The sequence below is a fragment of the Pipistrellus kuhlii genome, unplaced genomic scaffold (assembly GCF_014108245.1).
Source record: "Pipistrellus kuhlii isolate mPipKuh1 unplaced genomic scaffold, mPipKuh1.p scaffold_m20_p_1, whole genome shotgun sequence".
NCBI classification, from domain to species: domain Eukaryota; kingdom Metazoa; phylum Chordata; class Mammalia; order Chiroptera; family Vespertilionidae; genus Pipistrellus; species Pipistrellus kuhlii.
In genome coordinates this window covers 162,701,011-162,725,421 of record NW_023425404.1, presented here as the reverse complement: position 1 = coordinate 162,725,421, position 24,411 = coordinate 162,701,011, and the positions used below count along the sequence as shown (strand labels likewise).

Here is a 24,411-nt window from a genome sequence, read left to right as displayed (position 1 = left end):
GCAGTGCACGAGGGTTCCTTTTCCTCCCTATCCTCGCCAGCACTCGTTGTTTGTTCATGATAGCCATTCTGACAGGTGTGAGATGATACCTGAATTGTTGTTTTGATTTGCATCTCTCAGATAATTAGTGACTTTGAGCATGTTTTTCATGTCTCTTGACCTTCCTTCTGTCCTCCTTCAAACAGTGTCTATTTAGGTCCTTTGCCCATTTTTTGATTGGGTTGTTTATCTTCCTTTTGTTAAGTTGTATGAGTTCCATATAAATATTGAAGATTAAACCCTTACTGGTTCTGGACACATTTTAATTACTCTATCATAAAGCAATATATGCTTATTTATTTAGCAATATTTGGTGAATGTTAAAAAATACTTATGGAATATTTACTGTGTACTGTGCATGGTATTCACCAAAATAATATGTTTGTGAACTTAATTATATTTATAAGAATATATATATATATATATATATACATATATATATATATATATATATATATATATATATATATATATATTTTAAACACACCTTTATTAAGAATAAGCCTGCCAAAACAGGTTTGGCTCTGTGGATAGAGTGTTGGCCTGTGGACTGAAAGGCCCAAGGTTCGATTCCTGTCAAGGCATGTACCTTGGTTGAGGGCATATCCCCAGTAGGAGGTGTGCAGGAGGCAGCTGATCAATGATTCTCTCTCATCGATGTTTCTAATTCCCTATCCCTCTCCCTTCCTCTCTGTAAAAGATCAATAAAATATATTAGAAAAAAAAAGGAATAAGCCCATTTGAAATCCTAATATGTATTGCTAAATTCCTTGCTAATTTACTTTAGGATGTCTTTTTCATTCCCTTTCCTCAATAACACTCAATATAAACAACTTAATTTTTGATAATGATGAGTAGAAAAAAAGATTTCATTTAGTATTAGATTCAATTTATTGCATCACTGGTAAATTACTTTTTTATGCTCTTAATTGTAATTTATAAGCATTTTTCTAGAAATTGCCTGTTCATTGTCTTTACCCACATATTTGTTCATTTAGTTGTTTTCATTGTTATAGATCTAAAAGTCTTTATAAATTAATGTACAGGTCACAGAGACATTTGTCACATTTTGGCTAGAAAACTAAAATTTATAGATCTAAATCAATTATTCATTTTATATTTTCTGTTTTGTGTGGCCTATATAAAACTATTTTTATCCTCTATCCTTAAATGTTGATTTATGTTTTATTCTCACTCATATTTCTTTCTGCGTGCTCTCAATAATTCCCATGTTTTAGAAAATATCACTAATGAATGGAAAATCAACACTGTCTCCTTCCCAGAACTTGTGACTGTATATTAAACAGCCAATGTGGCAGCTCAATATCTGATAGATCTCCCAGCCACCTTTGTGGGACTCATTAGGATTTGACTCACAAAGCTGCAGTAATAGATTCACTGTGAAAACATTCCAGTTTCTTTTCCAAATTCTGAGCATCGGTGAAAACTGAAAGAAAGCAACTCTTGGGAAAATAAACAGGAAAATGTATTTCACAATGAATTATCTTGCAGTGTGCCAGTGCCATCAAAATGAGGGTTGCCCCAGCCAGCCTGTGCACATAATGGCAATACAGGCAATATGATCAATCCCTAGTTACAGTCAGGTAAATGGCAGTTACCTGGGTTGCAGGCTGCTCCCTGGCCCTAGGCTCTGGTCAGGCCTTGTGTAGGATGCAACCAATCAATGTGTTTCTCTCATGTGGATAGTTCTCTCTGTCTTTCCCTCTTTCTTCCACTCTCTCTAAAAATCAATGGAAAAAATTCCTTCAGTGAGGATTAAAAACACTATGCCAGAGGACTCACGTGGAAGATTTTCAACATCAGAACTGTTTATTTGCCTGCCCTGAAAACTTTTTTTTTTTTGATTCATCAGCATTTAAAATATTGTGATAATGAGAAAGCATATTCACTCAGGTATTTTGTTTTGTATTTGAAGCTATTGGGTTTGGAAAATGGCAAATTAATATAAACTTGTCTAACCCCAGAACAGATGAAATATTTTATTTATAAGAACAAGTAATTGTGTATGTATATGGCTGTGTAGGTATGTGTATAAGTAGCCATATTATAAGTATTTTTATTAAAATTCTTAAATAGTGTGTCACAATATTGTTATTTGAAATGTTAAAAAATACTTATGGAATATTTACTGTGTACTGTGCATGTCTCCGACTTTTAACTAAATGACTAATATTAAAAATATTACCAATTATATAACATTGGTAATCTGAAATCTCACAACCACATTTCAAATATTTGAAATTTTATATACCTATAATAGTCTCCTGTTTGATACATTTTCTCATACACTGGCCTGCTCTGTATCCTATCCTTATCCCTACTACCTCCAGTATCAAGTTCAAATTTCTTATGGCATATAAGTTCCTCATAATGTCCTCACACTATAGGTGTGTGTGTGGGTGGGGGTGTGTGTGTGTGTGTGTGTGTAGGCATTTATCCTGGTGGGAACAAAAAAGAAACTCACACACAAAAAAACCAAACTATTCAGTGATAATTGATATAGAAGTTCCTGCTATAAAGTACATTCAGGAAAGCATGGAGATTTGGACAGTTAAGTATACGTAGTGTGCGAAGTGATATTGGGAGAAGTATCATGATGAATGATCTGGGAGACTTGGACAGTTAATGGCTCCTATGTAAATGGCAATAGAGGCATTATGATCGATCCAGGCAGTTCCCTAGGACTGTGGTGGGCAATTAGATGAACAACCTGATTATAAACATAAGTCTGTGAAGGTAAAGACAAGTGGGGTTGTACTCTGTGTGCTTTTTTTTGTTGTTGTTCTTTTTGCTTTGTGTCTTATATTTCACTAAATTTATTTGTGAAATTGGCTTGTTACTTTATGGCTCTGGTTTCCATACTTTTTTGAATATGGGTTCATACAGCTTTTAGATTTTCCACTTTTAGAACCATCTCTGTTTTCCTGCAGAAGCCTTGCTTTGCGGTTGCTGATTATACAGTGCTATAGCACTTTTTCCTGCTTGAGTGCTTCGTAAGAGTAAACTCTAGCAGATGCATTTTCTTCGCAAGGTCAGCAAAACTATACATGGTGGGCGCTGCTTTGGTGCTGAAACTTTTGTTGTTGGTGTTGGCTATCGTAGTGGAGACGGGTCTCATTTTTCAGATACATAAACACTATCATGCATGTCATGTCTTACTGGCTTTCTTGAATCCATCTTAGCTAGATCACTTAATTATCTGGGTGGCATTTTTAAGACTGCAGAGAAATGGTTTACAGAGAATGAAATGGTTCATTTAGTGCCAGGGAAGTAATGTGGTAAGTGAATCATTTCTAACAAATAAAACTACTGACTTAACAGTATTAAATCAGCAGCAAGTATTTTAGTACATGAAGGCAGAATTTTGTATAATAATATTTGATGTTTATCTCTTAAGATAAAAGAAACAGAACTCATGTGCCTGCCCTTTTGTTAAGACTTTCAGGCTTTTAATATTTAGAAACAGTGAAACAATACTGTAGTAACGAATGTAACAATATAACCAAAGTGCTAATGCAAAGTGCACCGGCATTCTGTCATGCCCTTATGCTCCTGTCTACCATCCCGCCACCTGGTTAATACTTCCTGCCTTTGCTTTTGTTTGTACACATGGAGCAAGCCCTTCCCTGACAGAAAAGGAGAAAATCGTATACATCTTTGGATAACAGAGAAAGGAAAATCGGTGGAAGCTATTCAGAAAAGTTTCGCTTCATAAATATATGAAGTTTTATTAATAAAACTGTGTCATTTAAAATCCTGTTTATCAAAAATCTAAGATTCACCCCTATTTCTATATTCTTCCTTCATACAGAAGTATTCTTTCTACAATCAAAATACTTCAAATCCAAACACCTTCCAGTGAACAGTACTGTTGTCCAGCATCTTATTTATTTGTGTATATTAATACAAATGATCATTATTATGGGTATAGTAATAATTAATGTCGTTTTTAAACATTCGTTTAAAATCTTACTTGGTCTTGACTTGTATTGACATAACCTTCAAACACGTGGTATCTACAGAACGTGTGAAGTGCAATTAACAAGTTTTGCTTGAAAAAGTTTGTGTTTGGTTTGGTTTTTGTTGCAAAACTAGGGCTAAGAAGATGGCAGATGAAGAGCATATTCGGCACTGCATGCTTTACAAGTTCCAATTAGGAAGAAAAGCAAGTGAGGCTGCAAAAAACATCTGTAGTGCTCTTGGTCAAGATGCAGTTAGCGCCAGAAAATGCCAGCGTTGGTTTGAGAAATTTCGCGAGGGAAATTTTTCGTTAGATGACAAGAGTGGTCGAGGCCGTGTGTCCAATTTTGATCAAGAAGCTCTTCAAGCTCTTTTGGTGCAAAATCCTCAAATTACCCAACAAGAGCTTGCGACAACTTTAAATTGTTCACAAAAAACAATTTCCAATCAATTGTGTGCACTTGGCAAAGTCCAAAAGTTTGAAAAGTCCAAAAGTTCCTCATGAGTTGACCGACAACAACCATAATCAAAGAGTCACAGTTTGCAGTTCGCTCCTCTCTTGTCAAAACTGTTTGCCGTTTTTAGAGCAAATTGTTACCTGAGATGAAGAATGGGTGCTGTATGTTAATTTGAAAAGGCGGCCTCAATGGTTGGATAAAAATGAGGCTCCGCAGCCCACGCCAAAACTTGACTTGCATGCGAAAAAAGCGATGTTGTATGTTTGGTGGAATTTTAAAGGAATTCTTCATTATGAACTTTTACCATCTACCCAAACCATTACAAGTGCAGTGTATAGTGCCCAATTGGAAAGGTTAGCCCAAGCTTTAAGAGAAAAAGAACCCGCGTTGATTAATCAGAAGGGCATAATTCTTCACCAGGATAACACACGACCGCATGCTGCAAGAATCACTGCTGAAAAACTGCGCCAGTTGGAATGGGAAGTTCTCCCTCAACCTGCATATTCTCCTGATATTGCCCCTTCCGATTACCATTTGTTTCGTTCTTTGCAAAACTTTCTTCTTGGAAAAAAATTTAATAATGAAGAATGCCTCAAAAATGCATTGACCAAATTTTTTGCATCAAAATCACAAGAATTTTACAACAGAGGGATTAAAATGCTTCCTGAGCATTGGGCACAAGTAGTAGAAAACAACGGCAACTATATTGTTGATTAAATTTTGTTGTATTGTTTAAATAAATTCGATTTAAAAAAGTATTAGAAAACGACATTAATTATTACTAGACCTATATCTCCACTAATGTTTATAATGTAGATAAATACATATTTATATAAAATACACCAAGAAAATATGTTTATAGGGAAATCTATTAGAATATGATTAAAATATATAAAATTGTGTATATAGGAACTCAGAGGTATTTCCACATTGGTGAAAATGTTAATAATTTGGTGGATAATGTTTTATTCTTTATCAGTTTTTGCATTTTAGAAATTTATCTTGAGCCCTGGCCAGGTAGCTCAGTTATTAAGAGTGTTTTCCCAATATTCCGAGGTTACACGTTCAATCTTCCCTGGACAGGGCACATACAATAAGCAACAAAGGAATGAATAAATAAGTATTTAATACCTCTCTCTCTCTCTCTCTCTCTCTCTCTCTCTCTCTCTCTCTCTCTCTCTCTCCACCTCTAAAAATAAAAACTAAAATATGAATTTATCTTATATTTTATTATAATAAAGAGTGAAGTTATTATTATCTTGCAAAAAGAATGTAATTTACTTAATCTAATGTTGTGCCAACAATTTATATACAAGTCAAAAAATCATACATGAAAATGAGGCATTGGCACACTACTATCTTTTGGAATTATAGAAATAGTGTTATTCAATTAAGCACATATGGATTTAGCAATGAGATTGTTTTCAAGAAATTTATAATAGGATATGAGTAACAACTTGAATATAAACTGTTTTATAAAATGTAAAAATGATATTTTCCACTTACTAGGTAAATGAGAAAATGTGAAAACAGACAACCTTCTTTATGACATCTTCTTACAATAATTAAGTCATTAAAACATTTTAAAAGCTAACGTGCTTGCTTTTAGATTGTTTACTTAAAATTGCACTGTGATGCATTTTGTGTCTTTCTGAAAATTTCCTTAAGAAAGAAAATCACAGGGAAGAGAGAAGACTATTGCTGCTTCAAGCTACATCTTAAAAGGCTTCCTTGCCTCTTTATATTACTCATCATACATCATGCCCACAATCCTGTTAATGAATGAAGTTAAATCAGAAAAGGTAGCTGCCAAAATAAAAATTTATTTTAAAAAAATTGAACATTTATTAAAGTTTGAAATATGATCTTTGTATCAGTGGTTTTAGTACTTCCTAGAGTCATATTATTGAGACTATTAGAGGCTCAGTGCATGAATTCTAACACAGATGGGGTCCCTCAGCCTGGCCTATTGGGGGCTGGCTGGCAGAGGGGGAGGGACCTTGGGAAGTTGGCCTGCAGCCCCCTAATTGGGGCCAATTGGGGAACTGGCGAGCAGGGGGGAGGGACTGTAGGAATTTGGCCAGCCAATTGGTTGGGCTGGCTGGCCTGGGGTGGGGCCGAAGGAGGTTGACTGGCTGGCTGTCCCCTTCCCCCACTGATTGGAGCTGATGTGGGGCTGGCTGGCTGGGGCAGGGGCCACAGGAGGTTGGCCGTCCATGGGAGGTTGGCTGAGGGAGTACACTGATGACCAAGGGGAAGCTCCTGCATTGAGTGTCTGCCCCCTGGTGGTCAGTGTGCATCATAGCGACAGGCCGAATAGTTGGTCTGTTTGTTCATGTTGTTCAATTGTAATGTTCACTTGGACTTTTATATGTATAGATTCCTTTTTAAAATATGATAGCCAGTTCTTCTCACTCTCCAGTCATCTATCTCACCTGGAAATTTAAATGTCATCACACAATCACACACTCAAATATAAACTGGAAATCAATCATCTGCTATAGATAGACTATCTGCTCTAATATTCGAAGCATGTATAATGTACATATTGGTTCAAGTTCAAATGTTACTAACCCAATGATTTTGATGCTTGAGGATTATGAAACAAAATATTTTATAGTATCAGGCTTGGGTAACATTACAACGTCATAAAAGATTATCAAAGTAACCCTGACATTGCACAGCAATGCACAGGTTTAAATGCTGAGCCATGAGGAACAAAACACTTTACAGACAGGATCACACCTCATGCATTATAGGACTTGCTATTAGTTATGACAGTTTTATTACATGAACCTTGACTACCAAAACAGCTGACCCTTCCTAACAATTTGATCTCACAAGATTCTGTAAAAAATCATATATCACACATCATATAAGTAAATAGAATCCTCAACACTTCTCTGAATATCCAATGACATTATGTTTAAAGCAATGTAAATATGACCAATATTCTATAGTAGTCACAGTGAAAGGAAGTACATTTTCAGTACTGGCATACTATTATGTGCCTGTGTTTTATATTGTGATTTAGATTAAATGCATAAAGAAAAAACTGGCTTAAGAAAAAAATTTAAGCGATATAATTAAAGCAGTTAAGAAGACTTGGAGAAAACAAAATTATAGTATTCTATACATCTTTAGCTGAATTTCAAAATAGCAAACATTAATGAGATATAGTAAGAAACCATGTTATGAACACTGCATTATAATGACATTTCTCTGTAAATTATTGACAAAGTTCATAATTCCTTTTGCCAAATGAACTATTAGAGAATGTTAGCTACTTGCTGAGTTACCAACAAAGGCCTTTTTCTAAGAAAAGCATTCTGCCACTTCTTTCTGTGGTTGCATTTATCATTTCTGGAGCTTTTTTTGTTGAGAGATCAGGAAATTCTGCAGACTGGCCCAGGAGGCTCCTTTAAAATTGCCTACAGAATGCTCATTATCCTATACTATATACTATGTATGATAAATCCTTCTAGTCTGTTATCTTTGTTTTGAGTTACTCTCCTGGAACCTTTCAAAGTTTACCATTGTTTATATTCCCCTGGCTTTATATGCATTTCAACTGTCACAATAAATTATATATACCTTCATGTGGCTAAAACTACATTCACTCTGCTAATTTCATTGTTCTTTCTCTTGCTTTCTTCCCAAGGCTTTTTCTGGGAACTGCAGAGACAAGTATTCCAATAGATTATAAACATTGAAATGCTTTATGATGTTGTCAACTAACAGGTAAGACACAAGCCATAGGCAAAATTATTTTTCTTTTCTTTCAGAAACTTTTATGACAGTTAATGCACGAATTACACTTTAGCTGACTGTCATCCTTTTTTTTAATGTAAGTTCAAATACTAGTAATTCTTAGATTAGCCTCACAAGAGAAATTTAATTAGCACTTTCTAGACATATTCGCATTATTTGTTTTTAATTTCTCACCCAAGAACATGTTCATTGCTGTGAGAGAAACATGGATTGCTTGCCTCACATATATACCCCAACCAGAGATCCAACTTGTAACCTGGGAATCAAACCTTAGTGCTTTTGGTGTATGAGATGGAGCTCCAACCAACTGAGCCATACAATTCAGGGCTCAAAGTGTGGTTTTAAATATATTACAATATTTAACTCTACTAAATAAATAATCATATTCATAATTGCTCATTTATTTTTTGAGATTATGCATGATATTGGAATACCTTTCAGAATACCATGATATGATAGCAAATCACCTATAATAATAAAATCAATAGAAATTTTTAAAATTAGAAAATTTTAATCAAAAAAAGCTATGTGGTTGAAATTATACCTTTATACAACTTTGTGTAATGGCAATAATTTGCATTTTCTATTTCAGATTATTTAGATTACAAGAGTAAAGACCCAATTCTTAAAGAATATTCATTTCAACTTTGCTTGAAAATTCTTTATTTTTATTAGCTTCTATTTTATCACTGCAAACTATCCCATCATTCATCCTTCTCTTTTGAGGTGTAGATTATAAAAATTTAAATAATTTTGAACATGATAAAGCATAAAGAAATAACTTCTAAAATACAGGTAAAATTTTTCCATTAGAATTCATTGGCTATTTTGGCAAACATCTTGATTTTTCATCAGTTAAATGTACAAGGTAGAATACATCATTACAGATTTAAATTAGTATATGTATACAGTTTTTGGAATATTAAATGAGATGAGAGAAAATAAGTGAAAGTAGTATATTTGTGTGTGTATGTGTGTGTGTTTGGATATATATATATATATATATATATATATATATATATATATATATGTATACACACACACACATATAGTTTAATAGGTGTCTCTTCTTTATGAAAACCATTGTGTGTGTTTTTCTTTCTGTTTTCCCTTAAGAGCAACCATTGTAATTGCATTTTTTTCCTTTATTTTCTCACCCATCTCTTTGCTGGAGTTACCAGGGTAACCTAAAAAATGAGTCATAATAAAGAGGAACTAAAAAATTATGAATCTTGGAAGAATCTAAGATAGGCATTGCATAAGACAAGAAAAATCAAGTTAAAAAAGTTCCTAAATAAAACTAAAAATGGAAAGCTGGCAGAAGTCAGAGAAATAGTAGGCAGACAAGAAATCAATATTAGTGAGAACACCTAAATGAACAAAGGCCAGAGATAAACGACATGTAATGAGCATCTTCCCTCAGAAAACCGGTCTTCTGATCAGTTATTTTTTTCTTTCAAGGATACAATTCTTATTATAACTCCAGGGTCAGGAAATAAACAAATGTTGCTTAAATATTAAAAAAAAAATAGTATTGATTAATGCTTTTTATACTTTGTATTGATTAATGATCTTAGGATGAAAATTGTTCAAATATTGACTAGAAAAGTTTTGTAAAAAATAACAACAAGAAAAAACACACAAAAGAATAATGAGGATTAAAGCAACAGAGAGTAAAATGCAAGAATGTTGATGGTTAAGAGAAACTTAGCATAATATTATTTCTGAGTTCCATGCTAAAATATGGTTTCCATACACTCTTTCCATCATAATATTGAACTTATTATTTTTTAAAAATATGTATTTTATTGATTTTTTAAGAGAGGAAGGGAGAGGGATAGAGAGTTAGAAACATCAATCAGTTGTCTCCTGCACAGCCCCCACTGGGAATGCGTCTGCAACCAAGGTACATGCACTTGATTGGAATTGAACCTGGGACCCTTCAGTCCATAGGCCAATGCTCTATCCATTGATCCAAACTGGTTAGGGCTGAACTTTTTCTTACTAATGCAGATAATTTTGAACCAATTCAATAAAAAATAAGACTATAATATAAATTCTAATGTATAATTAAAACTTACATATTTTGTGAAACTTTTGTTTAACATCATGAATGGTAGATGTTTGCATCATCTGCAAAGGACAAGAAAATAGAGAGAATTGGTATAAGGAAAAGGTGTTTATCTGTTTGCTGTACATTTAATAAGAAAACACAATTTAATATGTTTGAAGTATAAAGTTATTACAAAATAACCTGTTTGTTTTGTTTATTTTAACTTTTAGTCATTGTTGCTTTGACAAACTTAAAATATTACTTCATATACCGTATTTTTCGGACCATAAGACGCTCCGGACCATAAGACGCACCAGTTTTTAAAGAAGGGAAATGAAGAAAAAAAGATTCTGAAACAAATAGTGTCCTAAAATATTTTATGTGCATTAAAACCCAACATCACAGTCATAAACACATGTAATCAACCCTGTAAAGTAAACAGCAGCATTTAGAACCATTTTAGAGCCGGGCAAGCACACAGAGACCACACAGAGCCAGGCAAGTAAAAAAACTTTTTTTAAAAAGTATATGTGTAGGCTATATTTGGACCATAAGACGCGGGGACTTTTCCCCCCCACTTCTGGGGGGAAAAAAGTGCGTCTTATGGTCCGAAAAATACGGTATATGTTTGTGTGTGTGTGTGTGTGTGTGTGTGTGTGTGTGTGTGTGTGTGTTGTGAGTGCGCACTCTGGTGCACAGATTGAAGCACATTGAAAGGAAATTAGTTAGAAGAAATATTTTAATATCCCTATTCACCCTTTCTCTATAATAGAAGTGTCAACCAAATTCATGATTGACATTTACAGATTGAAACACACACTTGCAATTAGCACCAGCAAAAGTTTTATATGTATGGTGCATGCACCAGTAAACTTAACCTTTTATAAATATAGAATAAACTTGCTTAATGAGACCTGCTATTTTATTTAGCTAAATTTTTTCCAGCCCAATGAAGCACCCCAACTTCTCTTTCAAGTAATTGTCAACAACACAGCAGTAAATATCAACATGAAGCAGATTATTATTGTAGATCATGTAGGGATAACAAAGGGTAAAATATTTAACTGCAGCAGTGTTTGACTATATTCTGCACCGTGAGAAAACCTGAAGTCATTTTCAGTTGAGTCAAGTTTCTAAGCTTTCTAAATTTCCCTTTTCTGGCTAATGAAAAGAAAATAGGATTCTACCAAGTCTCCTATCTGCTTACTCCAGGACTTCTGTGAGGATGAAATGAGATAAGGCACAGGAAAACACTTCATAGACATTTGGTTAAAGTGTAAAATGTTTGCTATAAAGCAAATAGTGTTCCTGGGCTGAAGAAACTGCAAGGAGGCTAGTCACTAGGCAGAGGAAACTGGTCATTACTACATTACCCAGAGCCCACAGCCACTGTTTCTGGGCTGGACTGTGGACCATATTTTCTGCCATGAGGGCTTGGCAGCATTGGCTGTGATTTGGTGGTGTGTTGCTCTGGTGTGGTGGCAGGGCCTGTGTCCCACTTGGGAGAAGCCGAGTGTTGCTTTGTTGGTGCCAGGTCCACAGTGCTATTTCTTTGTAAATGACCAGTGCACATGATGGCAGCTCCTGCATTGAGTGTCTGCCCCCTGGTGGTCAGTGTTCATCATAGTGACTGGTCAGACAGTCAGAAGGACACAGCATAATAGCCTTTTATATATTTTTCATTTTTTTAAAATTTAAATTATAGTATTAATGGTATTATTATATTAGTTCATCCTAATCTATATCTCTAAAATAAATTTTGAATTTTATATGTACATAATATTCAATTTCTGGTTTTCAAATAAGTGAGATTACATATTAAAAGATGAATAAGTACTCAAGACAAATAGAAGATGAAGGCTGTATACAGGATGGGGCAAAAGTAGATTTATAGTTGTTCATAAGGAAAATAATATAATAATGAATAAAAAATAATAATACAAAAGTAACCACTGTTTTGCATACTCACAACTGTAAGCCTACTTTTGCCCCATTCTGAATACAACAGAAAAGCCTAAGGATTTAAAATTAAGGTACATGGACAAAAAGAGAAATGTTTACTTGAGAATATCATGAGAAAAATGTCCTATCTAAGCCCCATAGTTGTGTTGTTAAAACTCCCATCCAAAATTACTATTGGTTCACAAAATCCATTTTAGATATATCATTTGGATTGTTTATGTACATAGGAGTTTGACCAATTATTTGGTCCTAATTTGTTAGAATTAACCCTAATATTAAAATTAAAAAAAATTAAAAATTTTCTTTATCTATATTGAAAAATTCATGAGAATAAATGTTCTATCAAATCACTTAAAGCCATTCCATTACCTTTTGACTTTCTGACTTTGTTCATATCAAACTTGAAAGCTAAAATTCCTTTACACCTCTGATTCCTTTCATTGGTTTATGAAAAACCTAATTGTCCTTCAAAATCTGCATCAAAAGACATTTTCATGATCATGCAAGAAAAATATTCCTCTTTTTCTAAGCAAGCATAACCTGTTGCATACATTTTTAATTTTTTGCTACATTAAGATCTGCTCAAGGTTATTTTTGGAGTGCATAACGAAAAAAGTGCACAAGAGATAATAATATTAATACCCAAACAGCTGTTATTAACAGTAGTATATTATATTTAATTTTTATTATATATTAAAAGCATAACAATGAATACATTTTACCATATTTCAGTCACTACTTAATATAACTATATATTAACTGTGCTATACCATTTATTTTTCCTAATTCTATGTATGTGTTTTACCAAATAAAAAAGTTTGAAGATGTAATCCTGAATAATTACATTAATTCTTATTTGTGTTATGTTGTAAATAACAAAAGGACCCTAAAGGATTCTCTGAGAATAAAATTTTCAAATTTTTTATATCATCAATCTATTCTGGAAGATGCCGGGGCATATTTGAAAACCAGTTTTTAGAGAAGGTTATTTATTTACATAGCTATAGATGTGGTCATATTTAATTTGATTATTCAATTATATTTATAAAACCTGGCAGTTTTAACAGTGTTTATTGTTCAATCTCACTGTTTCTTACTCACAAAGCACACATATTTTGTTCCCTCTCACAGGGATGCCTAAAATCCATATGCAATTCCTTAGTGTCACAGATATTTATATATTATTAATTTCAAGGACCATCTAATTTGGAAAAACAAATAATATTCATGATCAATAACTCCTCAGTTAGGGTTTGCTATGTGTTAGCTGTCACTTTATGAAGGCACATATCTTGTATTTACACACTGGAGGGCCAAGTGGAGGTGGGAAAGGGTGGAAGGGGGTGAATGGGAATATCTGCATTAATGTAAACAATGACAATAAGATTAGAAAATAATTTTAAAGTAACTTATTTTGAAGTGAAAAGTAAAACCAAGACTACAGATGATCAAATGAAAAGAGATCAAAATTCCTTAATCTCATGTGAAATTTCTTTCAAAAATAGATTTCTTCAGGAAAGCTGTATGCTTTTCTTTTCTTTTTTTTTTTAATATATTTTATTATTTTTTTTACAGAGAGGAAGGGAGAGATACAGAGAGCTAGAAATGTCGATGAGAGAGAAACATCGACCAGCTGCCTCTTGCACACCCCCCACAGGGGATGTGCCCGCAACCAAGGTACATGCCCTTGACCAGAATCGAACCTGGGACCTTTCAGTTTGCAGGCCAACGCTCTACCACTGAGCCAAACCAGTTTCCGCTATATGCTTTTCTTAACACTAGAATAATTTAAATTATAATCTTCTAATTGACATATGTATTTTTTGCTGTATTTACCAGCTTTCAAGACGAAGATTATGTGCTTCTGAAAGAAACCTAGATGTGAAAGAGGGTTCTTATTGCAAGATTTTAATGAAGTTTTAAATTTTCTTTTTAATTACATTTGACTTTCACGTTAGAAAAGTGCTGATTTTGAATAAACCTTTGAAAACTGCCCTTTCTGGAGCAATTTTAGTCAAATACAGCAGACAAAAATGTAATAATTAAATAATTAACCCTAAATGCTTTAGACAACTAAGCTTAATTAAACACAAGACTGCTTGATCAACTCTTTCAAGCCTTTAGTTGTATTTAGAGCAGAAAGAAAGGAAATGATGACAATTAATAGAGCATATAAACTTTATGATTACTAGTTCAGATCTCAGTAGCTTCATCAGGAAGTTTATTCGTAATAAGTATTTCTTTTTAGCCAGTTTTACAACCACTTAGAAAGGACAAACTATCATTTTTTGCAAATCACAATTTATCGTGCAGATGGGAGAAATTTGAAATCCTAAAATTCTCATTAACATTTTTCTCGTCAGAAAAAATTCATCTTACACTCTTAAGTAGACAAGTAAATTACACTTCTTAGTTGAATCAAAAATGTACTTATAAATTTTAACTGATCATATTTTAGGTTTGGTTCATCATCATTCCTTTATCCAATAGTTAAGTTGATGGAGTAAAATTATTTCACAAGCTAGATTCTACTTGAATTTCCCCCATACACAGGTCCTGCAATATTTCACACATAAAAAAAATAAAATTGTAGACTATTGCTGTTTTTAAAACTTTCTCAGGAACTTCTTGAAATGAACAGATTTCTCCAGAATACTATTTACCCTACTTAAAGAAATGAAATTTAATGGGTAAGGAAAAATAAACAACCACCGGGTGAAATTCACTCTACAGAAAAATGGCAATGTGCAATACAAAAATTGTCAGTAAACTTTTTAATATATTCTATTGATTTTTTACAGAGTGGAAGAAAGAGTAATAGAGAGTTAGAAATATCAATGAGAGAGAATCATTGATCAGCTGCCTCCTGCACACCCCCTACTGGGGATGTGCCCACAACCAAGGTACATGCCCTTGACTGGAATCAAACCCGGGACCCTTCAGTCCACAGGCCGATGCTCTATCCATTGAGCCAAACCAGTTTCGGCGTGTCAGTAAACTTTTTGAAGAAAAGGAATGTGTTCAACAGTGAAGACACAGAGAGAAATGAAATATAAGATAAATTGAATAGAAATAATTAGCTGCAGAGGTGTGAAAATACACACACACACACACACACACACACACACACTCATAATATCTAGTGCACAGCTTCTACCTGGCAAGAGTTTTGCTTTCTCATTTTGAGGACACAGGAAATAGAACTAAACTAGGCTAGAGAATCATATTTTAAAATTGATTAATTCAGGAAAATGGGAAAAATAACCCTGAGAATTTCCATTAGAATATTTTACATTAGTAAATAGGATATGTAGCTACCCAAGTTTTATTCAAAATGGTAGGGAGTTTTCTGAATAAGCAAATATTATTTTAATAGTAATTGTCAGATTGTAACTAAAATATAAATAAGTCACCTATAAAATTTGTTTGTAAACTCAGAATATGTATGGTATTTTACAGGATATCAAGGATTTTCAATATGAATAAAATTGATACCGCAGTACGAATGTGCAAAATAATCAGTATTAATAGGTTTAAATGTTTTAAACTGGATTTTGTTTATAATTTAAGAAACTGGAAAATTATGTCATATAAATTATATTTATTTACATATCACAATGGATTATTTAAATGAGTAATTTGTTTATTTAAAATTATATATGCATATAAACATATACACACTCAGATATAGATTATAGATTTTTTTAATCATAGCAAATGTTTCTTTATATTTATAGCAACTAGAGGCCTGTTGCACAGATTTCGACAATGGTGGGGTTCCTTGGCCTGGCCTGTGAGGGTCAGGACAAAACCATTTCTCTGACATCCCCCAAGGGGTCCTGGATTGCGAGAGGGTGCAGGTCATGTCCAGGGACCCCACTGATACACAAATTTAGGTCTCTAGTATGCATATAAGATCTTTGGTTAATCTCCTCCCACCCTCCCTTTGTCCCTTTTCCGCTGAGATTAATCAGTCTATCCCATGTTCCCATGCATGTGGTTTCTGCTCCTACATTAAGCATCTACTCCCTTGTGGTCAGTGCGTGTCATAGCTACTTGTCAGCAGGTTAAACAATTAGCTGGTCAACTGGTAACTTAGGCATATAGATTAGATAGATGATAGAGAGATAGATAGATAAATGATTTATAGATGATAGATAGATAGATAGATGATAGATATATAAATAGATGATAGATAGATAGATAGATAGATAGATAGATAGATAGACAGACAGATCAGTGCACAAAATTCATGCACTCAAGGGGTGGTCCTTAGCATGGTCTGTGCCCTCTCCCAGTCTGGGAAATCTGTGATGGATAACCACTGTCACACCACCTCTGGGTAGCCTGGGCTTCCCTCTTTGAAGAGATTGATCATTCTCTGCAGAAGGAGGCCTCATCCACCCACTGCAGCCCGCTGGTCAGTGGCCTAGACCTCCCCTCTGGGGTGATCATGGAGCCCCCTGATTGATTGATTGATTGATTGCCCCACCAGCTAGTGGCTTGGGCCTCCCTCTGCAGGGTGATTATGGGGCAATGGCTGGTCCCCTGACCAATGGCATTGCACCCGCCTTGGCTGGCCTGTCGCCAGTGGGTGTCATAGCATGGTCATCTGGATGGATGTTCTGCTGTTTGGCAATTGGGTCAATTTGTATATTATGCTTTTATTATTATAGATAATCCATTAGGTTATTGTCCTTTCAGTTCAAAAAGAATATCATTAGTATATAAATTAATTTCTTTAAAATATTCACCATATATTTAAAAAATATATATTATCTAAATAAATTTTGGTTATATACTTTTATTTCCAATAAATGATGTATAACTTTTATTTAGACATATAGGCCAGACATTATTGATGTAGTAATAAATATATATATATAAAATTTTAATGTATTTAAAATGTTTTTAAATTTTTATTGATATTAGATTTTGAGATCCTAACAAAATACAGAAAGGAGAAATGTTTTTTGGTTTTTTTTTAATATATATTTTATTGACTTTTTACAGAGAGGAAGGGAGAGGAACAGAGAGCTAGAAACGCTGATGAGAGAGAAACATTGACCAGCTGCCTCCTGTACACCCCCCACTGGGGATGGGCCCGCAACCAACGTACATTCCCCTGACTGGAATCGAACCTGGGACCCCTCAGTCCGCAGACTGATGCTCTACCACTGAGCCAAACCGGTTTCGGCAGGAGAAATGCTTTATAAATTAGAAACTAATTCAGATTTAGAGAACAAAAAGTTTTTCATGGTGGATTCTCTTTGTAAATATTTTTAGAATATATGTTTTGAAACTTAGATTGGAATTCGTTAGGTCTGGGTGAGTTTACAAAGAACACAGAATTAAGAGTATATGTTTAAGAATAAAATAAAAGCCTACTGGAATTAAAATTTATAATTACTTCTCAAATGACTTTTATTATGCTTTTTTATTGCAACTTCTGAAACCAAGAAAATAGTGCTTGCTTGTAGAAAAGTTTACATGCAGCATTATATTACTGAAATAAATAAGTAAACCCAAGTCATATTTAAATTAAATGGTTTCTGTATAAACCCTGAAGGACTATCTCAAATAAAATAGCATTACCTCTGTGAAAATAAGAAATAATCATAAAAATATGTTTAAAAAAAAACTAGTAATCAAATGACAGTATTTCCCCCCCAAAAAATGTTCATAGGTATTATTATAAGAAAGTTAACTGCAGTATGAAGAAAGTAACAAATGATTGGATCTATTATCCATGGATTATTATTTAGCATCATGATAACAGGAAAAGGACAAAATGTATGTGTGCTGTGAAAGAAAAGAGCCACATGCTAACCTGACAAGCTCAGGGAAGGCCTGCAGGGCAGTCTTGCAAACCCAGAGACCTAAGATAACCACAAAAGATGGTTTGAAAATTAAATATCTAACAGGTTATAGTAGGTAGTCATGTCCCAGATAATTCACCTGACAAAGATCAACTTTGATCTATTTTACTGAGCCCATCTGCCTTCCTGCATCTAAGATAACATATCTGTGAGATGTCTGGGTAACTTGTAACTTCCTTTTTACCACTGACCCCTCAGGGCACAACAAATGGCCTCAAGACATTCCCTCATTGTTATTGTTATCAAATTAATTGTCAACTGTTAATTACATTAGAATATCCTGTATCCATCTCTGTAAAAGAAGCTCAAGTCCATCATTTAACCTTTTACCCTATCCCAGAGGTTTCCCGCTTCGCTCTGTCCCACCTCTATCACCAATGAATTTCATGTAACTACCTTAGTCCCTTTCCTTTGATTGCAGTGTATAAATATAGAAGTCTAACCGGCCATTATCTCAATCCCTTGAGGTTCTGCTTCCTGGCTCAAATAAACTCACAAAAATTCTTTACAGGTTTCAATGTTTTTTTTCGTTAACAGTGCATACTCCATACTAATTTATATTTATTTTGTTGAAAAAGTGATATTTATTAACCAGAAAAATTCTATATCTAATATAGTTCATTAAAATGTAAATGCAGATGAAACTGGAGGGAGAAAATCTCTGTGTTAAATTTTAAATCTAGTTTGACCTTTCTTAATTCTTCTAATCTGTAAAATTAGGGTTTATTTTAACTGATATAATTGCTTAATGACGACTAGAATATAAAGGCTTTTGTAGAATAAGAAATGATAAGTCTGTTGTAAACTTACGGATTAAAGCACAATTGGTTTGTACTTGATGATTTGCAGTAAAAATGACAAGGACATTTGCTAAGTCACTTTTTCTTCAGTTTTAAAAGGAAAATATAGCATTTATATATATCTTTAATTGTATTGCCATGAATTATACTTTGAGTAAAAGCACAGATATAGTGGAAATAATGAGTGTGATAAGTAATATTGGTTCAGTGTTAGTAGGATTTGGGAGAAAGAGTAAAATAATTATTACAGTATTATCTATCAATCTGTTTTGCATATATGAATATGTACTATTTATTAGTAATAAAAGTATACATTATATACCATACTATAATATACTATACTTTTGTGATGATTGGAAAAATAGCCACAGAATTTTGCAGCTTCTCCCATCAAGAGGTACAACTTTTTTACTCAGACTTTAAATTTATTTTGACTTCTGATGTATTTTGATTTCAAACATGTTAAAATGAGACTGTCCAAGTTGCAAATCTAAGAGGCCATACATATATTTCTACTTTTTCAGATCATCCTTTGATCAGCACCATGTGGAGAAGCCAGAGCTAGCTTCCCAGCTAACACTCTGATGAAGGTCACCCAGCTACTTGGCAACTGCACATACTTGAGTGAGTTCAGCAGAGAACTAAATCATAAGATGACAAAATAATGATATAAGTAAATGGTCTTTGTTTTAAGCTACCAAGTTTTTTAGTATTTTGCTATCAAAAGCTGAAAAACTATTAAAAATTTAATTATGTAGAGCAGCAATTTTCAACCTTTTTCATCTCATGGCACACAAACTAATTACTACAGTTCTGTGGAACACCAAAATACATATTTTTTGACTATTTGACAAAAAATTGTTATAATTTTGCTTTGTTCACACCAGATGGCTACTGTTGTATTGGCTGTTGTCATGTTTTTACTTGACAGTCTAAGGGAAAAGGTCAATGCCCCTGACTAAATAGTCAGTATTGCATGCTTTTAAAATTTTTGTGGTACGCAAGTCAGCTATGGCACACTAATCGAAAATCATCGATTTATGGGAGAAAAGTAAAAGTACAACGTAAGTAAAAATGTTGTATAGAAACATTTCAGTTGATAATGATCTGCATATAAGATGATGATCTCCACAAAATTATAATGGAGCTGAAAAATTCATATCGCCCAGTGACATTGTAGCCTTCCTAATGACACAGCACAACACATTAGTCATGTGTTTGTGATCATGCTGCTGTAAACAAGCCTGTTAGGCAAATGAAAGTATAGCACATACAGTTGTGTACCAGTACATAATACTTGATGACAAGTGACTTTGTTACTGGTATGTGTATTTACTATACTATACTTTTTATCATTATTTTAGAGTGTATTTTCTCTACATATTAAAAAGTTTGTTGTAAAATGGTATGCCTCGTACATCTTGTGTCCACCTAGTCTCTAGATTGCATAATTTTTCTCTTCTGCCTAATATAATCTCATGTGGTTGTATCATAAACCAGCAAATGAGATACAGGACATCTTAATAAGCCAATTAATTAGTAGTCGTTTATTGTATGCGGCCCACAGGGAGGTGTCTTTTCCAAATCTCTGAGCACCACATACAGAAAGTCTCCCGTATTTATACTTTTCGATCCTCTTTGTTTGCAGATATCACAAAGGGCTCTGTGTGAGTTATTGTTACAGACAGTTGTCACCTTGAATACATAATGAGTTTGTACTTGGCATAAGAATATGGAAATTATTATCAGTTTTAGTCTATGTTAGTCTATTACATTGGATGGCTAGCTTGCAAGGTCAGACTTAACATTTATCTTTTTCTATTATTTGAACTAAAAACAAAGTCATTTTATTGAATAACAGACTATCATAAAGTGACAGACCTTATAGTGACAGAGTTTATAGGACTATGGACTATCTAACAATAGTAGAGAGTTTCAAACAACAGGGTTTTTTTTTATTTTTCTTTAATAAAAGATGGAGGTTACTATGCTTCAATGTTACATTTTGGCAGTAATATGCTGAACAGGCTGGAAGCCTAGAAGCAATAGGCTATACCACATAGCCTAGGTGTGTAGTCGGCTACACCATGCAGGTTTGTGTCAGTGTATGGAATCACCTACAGATGCATTTCTCAGAAGGTATGCCTGCACTTGAGTGGCTCATGACTGTAGCTCGGTTATTTCCTTGTAAAAGCTGCAAACAGATTCAGGAGAGTGACTTTCATCTTTCAAAAATTTACGTCGCTTTTGTAAAGTTTAACACTGTTGTTTAATTTGTTTATTTTTTGTTCTAATGATGGCATTTTAAGAGACAGGTTGATTAAATTTCACTTTTAAAAATGCCCTTAAAAATTCAAATTTTATGTATAAAAATGGCACCCCTGTGAAACATACACGCCATGCTTTTCATTTTATAACTACTTCTGACTCACAAATATTTGACATTTATATAATTATTCAAGATACTTTATATTTGCTTTTGAAAAAATGCACGATACAGTTAAACCGAATTTCAGCAAACAAACACAAACTTATCATGTATTAAAAAATATTAAAATGTGTAGTTTGTTTCACTGGTGATGCAAGGAAATGCTCATTCTAAGACAAGAGAGTCTATTTTCGGAAGTGAGTTAATATGGGTAGCCAGTTTTCTCCAAAAGTAGGACTTTTATCTACCTCTTTAAACATCAAATATTATTATTTTTAAATATATTTTATTGATTTTCTTGCAGAGAGGAAAGGAGAGGGAGAGAGAGTTAGAAACATCGGTGAGAAAGAAACATAGATCAGCTGCCTCCTGCACACCTCCTATTGAGATGTGCCTTCAATCAAGGTAAGTGCCCTTGACCAAAATCTAACCTGGGACCCTTCAGTCTGCAGCTGATGCGCTATCCACTGAGCCAAACTGGTTTCGGCAACATCAAATATTATTAATTCTCCTAATTTAAACACTCTTCTTTCTAAAATATATTTTTTGCCCTAACAAGAGAAGAATAATTGAAATAGTTCTTGGAAACTGAAGCTCTATAGCAAAATAAATTATTTTGGCAAATATTTGTTGTATTCCTCATCTCCACTTCTCGAAGGAATCACCATGCCAAGAGTGTCTGAGAAATAGCAAGCAGGCCAGTGGATCTGCCGTGGAGTGACTTACGGACAGAGTAGTTAAAGATATGACCAGAGAGATGAGGGTGCAAAGATCTAACCTTTTAGAATATGAGATATGAGTGAACTGTACTTGTTGGAGGGTTTTCTTCAGAGGAGTGCCATATCTTGGGTTACAAAGAACTAATCTGGCTTCTGTAAATTAATCAGATTCTCGATGACAATTAAAACGATCATGCAATGACAGAACCATTTCACCTGCATTCATGAATTCCAAATGGTATTTTACCTGGTGATATTGTGGAACCTGATGGGCTGTAATTACATCGGATAGAAACTACAGTGTATGTCTTTGTGTTCCTACACGCACTGTGGGTGTTCCCTGAAGACTCATTCAGATCAGTCCACATTGTAGAAGTGATGGTGACTAGGATAGTAACAGTTCAGTGAGAAGATATATTGGGTATAGAATGAAATGATTTATTGCTTAATTGGATATGGTACAAACAGGAAGAAATTTTAGACAGTCAGCAGTTTGATAAACTAAGGTTGGACTCTATCTAGAGGTCGTTAAATAATTAGTCCCACTGGTGATTATCAGTTGGAGGGGAGACTTTGATCTTGCAATCACTTGCCATGTCTTGGCCTCTTCAACCTCGTAGATAAATAGTCATGAGGCTACACCATGGACATAGCTTAAAACATTGCTCATTCCATCACATATACATCATGTATTTTAGAGCTGGACACATGGTCTACTCATTTTAGGACTGATTCAAAATATGCGAGTAATTATTGTAGAAAAGACATAATCAGGCAAAGGGGAAATGGGTCTTTGTGTGCAGAAAAGGCAAAATGTGAGTGTGTATATATATATATATATATATATATATATATATATATATATATTAATGATAGCACTGTATAGCCCCAAGAAGAGTTAGCTTGAAAATTAGGTACTTGAGCCAAATTGTTCCTATATTTGTGAACTATGACATACATGGACCAATAAATTATATGGTACACTGGTAGGCTATTTGATTTTATTTTTCAATGCAAGAAATGCTGATTGAAAAATAAAATCAAATAGCCTACCAGTGTTGCTCAGTGGTTGAGTATCAACCCAATCCCCAAGAAGTGCTGGTTCAATTCCTGGTCAGGGCACAAGCCTGAGTTGCAGGCTTGATCCCCAGTAGGGGGTGTGTAGAAGGCAGCCAATCAAAGATTCTCTCTTCTCTCTCATCATTGATATTTCTGTCTCTCCCTTTTCCTTCCTCTCTCTCTAAAAATCAATTAAAAATAAAATAAAAGCAAATAAGTAAATTTGAGAATCATTTTTTTTAACTATAAAAAAGTATTTGTTTTCTTCCCATTTTAAAATGAAGCAGATTTTATTTCAGCAATCAACAGCTCAGTTGTGGCTGTTTTGTTGTTTATGTTTTTCTTACCATGTCAAGAGTTAAAATTCTTTCTACATAAAATATCTCTTTTAAAATAAAAGTAATTTATCAAAAATTTTAGAGTGAGAGCTTTTTGAAATTGCCCATCTATAAAAATGAGGAGCATGTCATCTAAATAAAGGCCTCAGGGTTCTGTGTTAAACTCCTGATTAAATTAAGTTTGGATTATAACAGAATCTTATTAAGTGAAGTTTATGAGAAGCAGGTAATAAATCTATATTCAATGGCAGAGAGACCGGTGTTGACAATGAAAGGACTCAATTAGTCAGCCAGTAACTCATCAAATGTTTTTCTAAAATAAATTACAAATTATATTACACTTTGATTTTTTAAAATCAAATAACCAACAATGGCAAAGTTAGAAATACCCAAACATGAAGCAGTATTAAATGTTTATTTTGGAGGCAGTAAAAGTGTGGAATGAGAACACTTAAACTGCAATAAGAAAAGGAAAAAAAGAAAAAAAGACAGGTAATAATGGATTTGCTCTTTTCACAAAATAATGTTAGAATGATGAGTTTATAAGGCAGAGATATAGGCTTCTTTGATATAAGACTAAGATCAATCCTCAAAGTATATGTTATCTAGATGAAACAGGCAGTTCAAAATAAATCTGCCTCGAAAAGAATTAACTTCTCATAGGGAAATAAACGAGTGTGACTTTCATAGGCTTTCTGTGGCTATAGACTGCTGTGCTCAGATTACTCAGCTGAATCCCAGTAGATCAACAGGGATTGAAAATTATTTGATGATTGTCAGTATAAAAATCCACTAATAAAACATAATATACTAATGGGATGGAGCCTGATGCGTTTGCACCTTTGAAAGACTGAACTGGGTAGGGAACTCATCTTCACATCCCTTCCTCAATTCTCCAGAGAGGTCTCGCTAGCAATGTGCCTT

General features: G+C 33.9%; 1 protein-coding gene across 1 annotated transcript in view; it reads right to left on the bottom strand.

The window, feature by feature from the left end:
- The window catches only part of TECRL (trans-2,3-enoyl-CoA reductase like), a 71,750-nt gene that overhangs the window by 34,419 nt on the left and 12,920 nt on the right, over positions 1 to 24,411 (bottom strand). Inside the window, exon 2 of the mRNA XM_036423017.2 lies at positions 10,331 to 10,382. Within this exon, the coding sequence (XP_036278910.1) occupies positions 10,331 to 10,382 (52 nt within the window). The remainder of the gene's footprint in view (positions 1 to 10,330; positions 10,383 to 24,411) is intronic.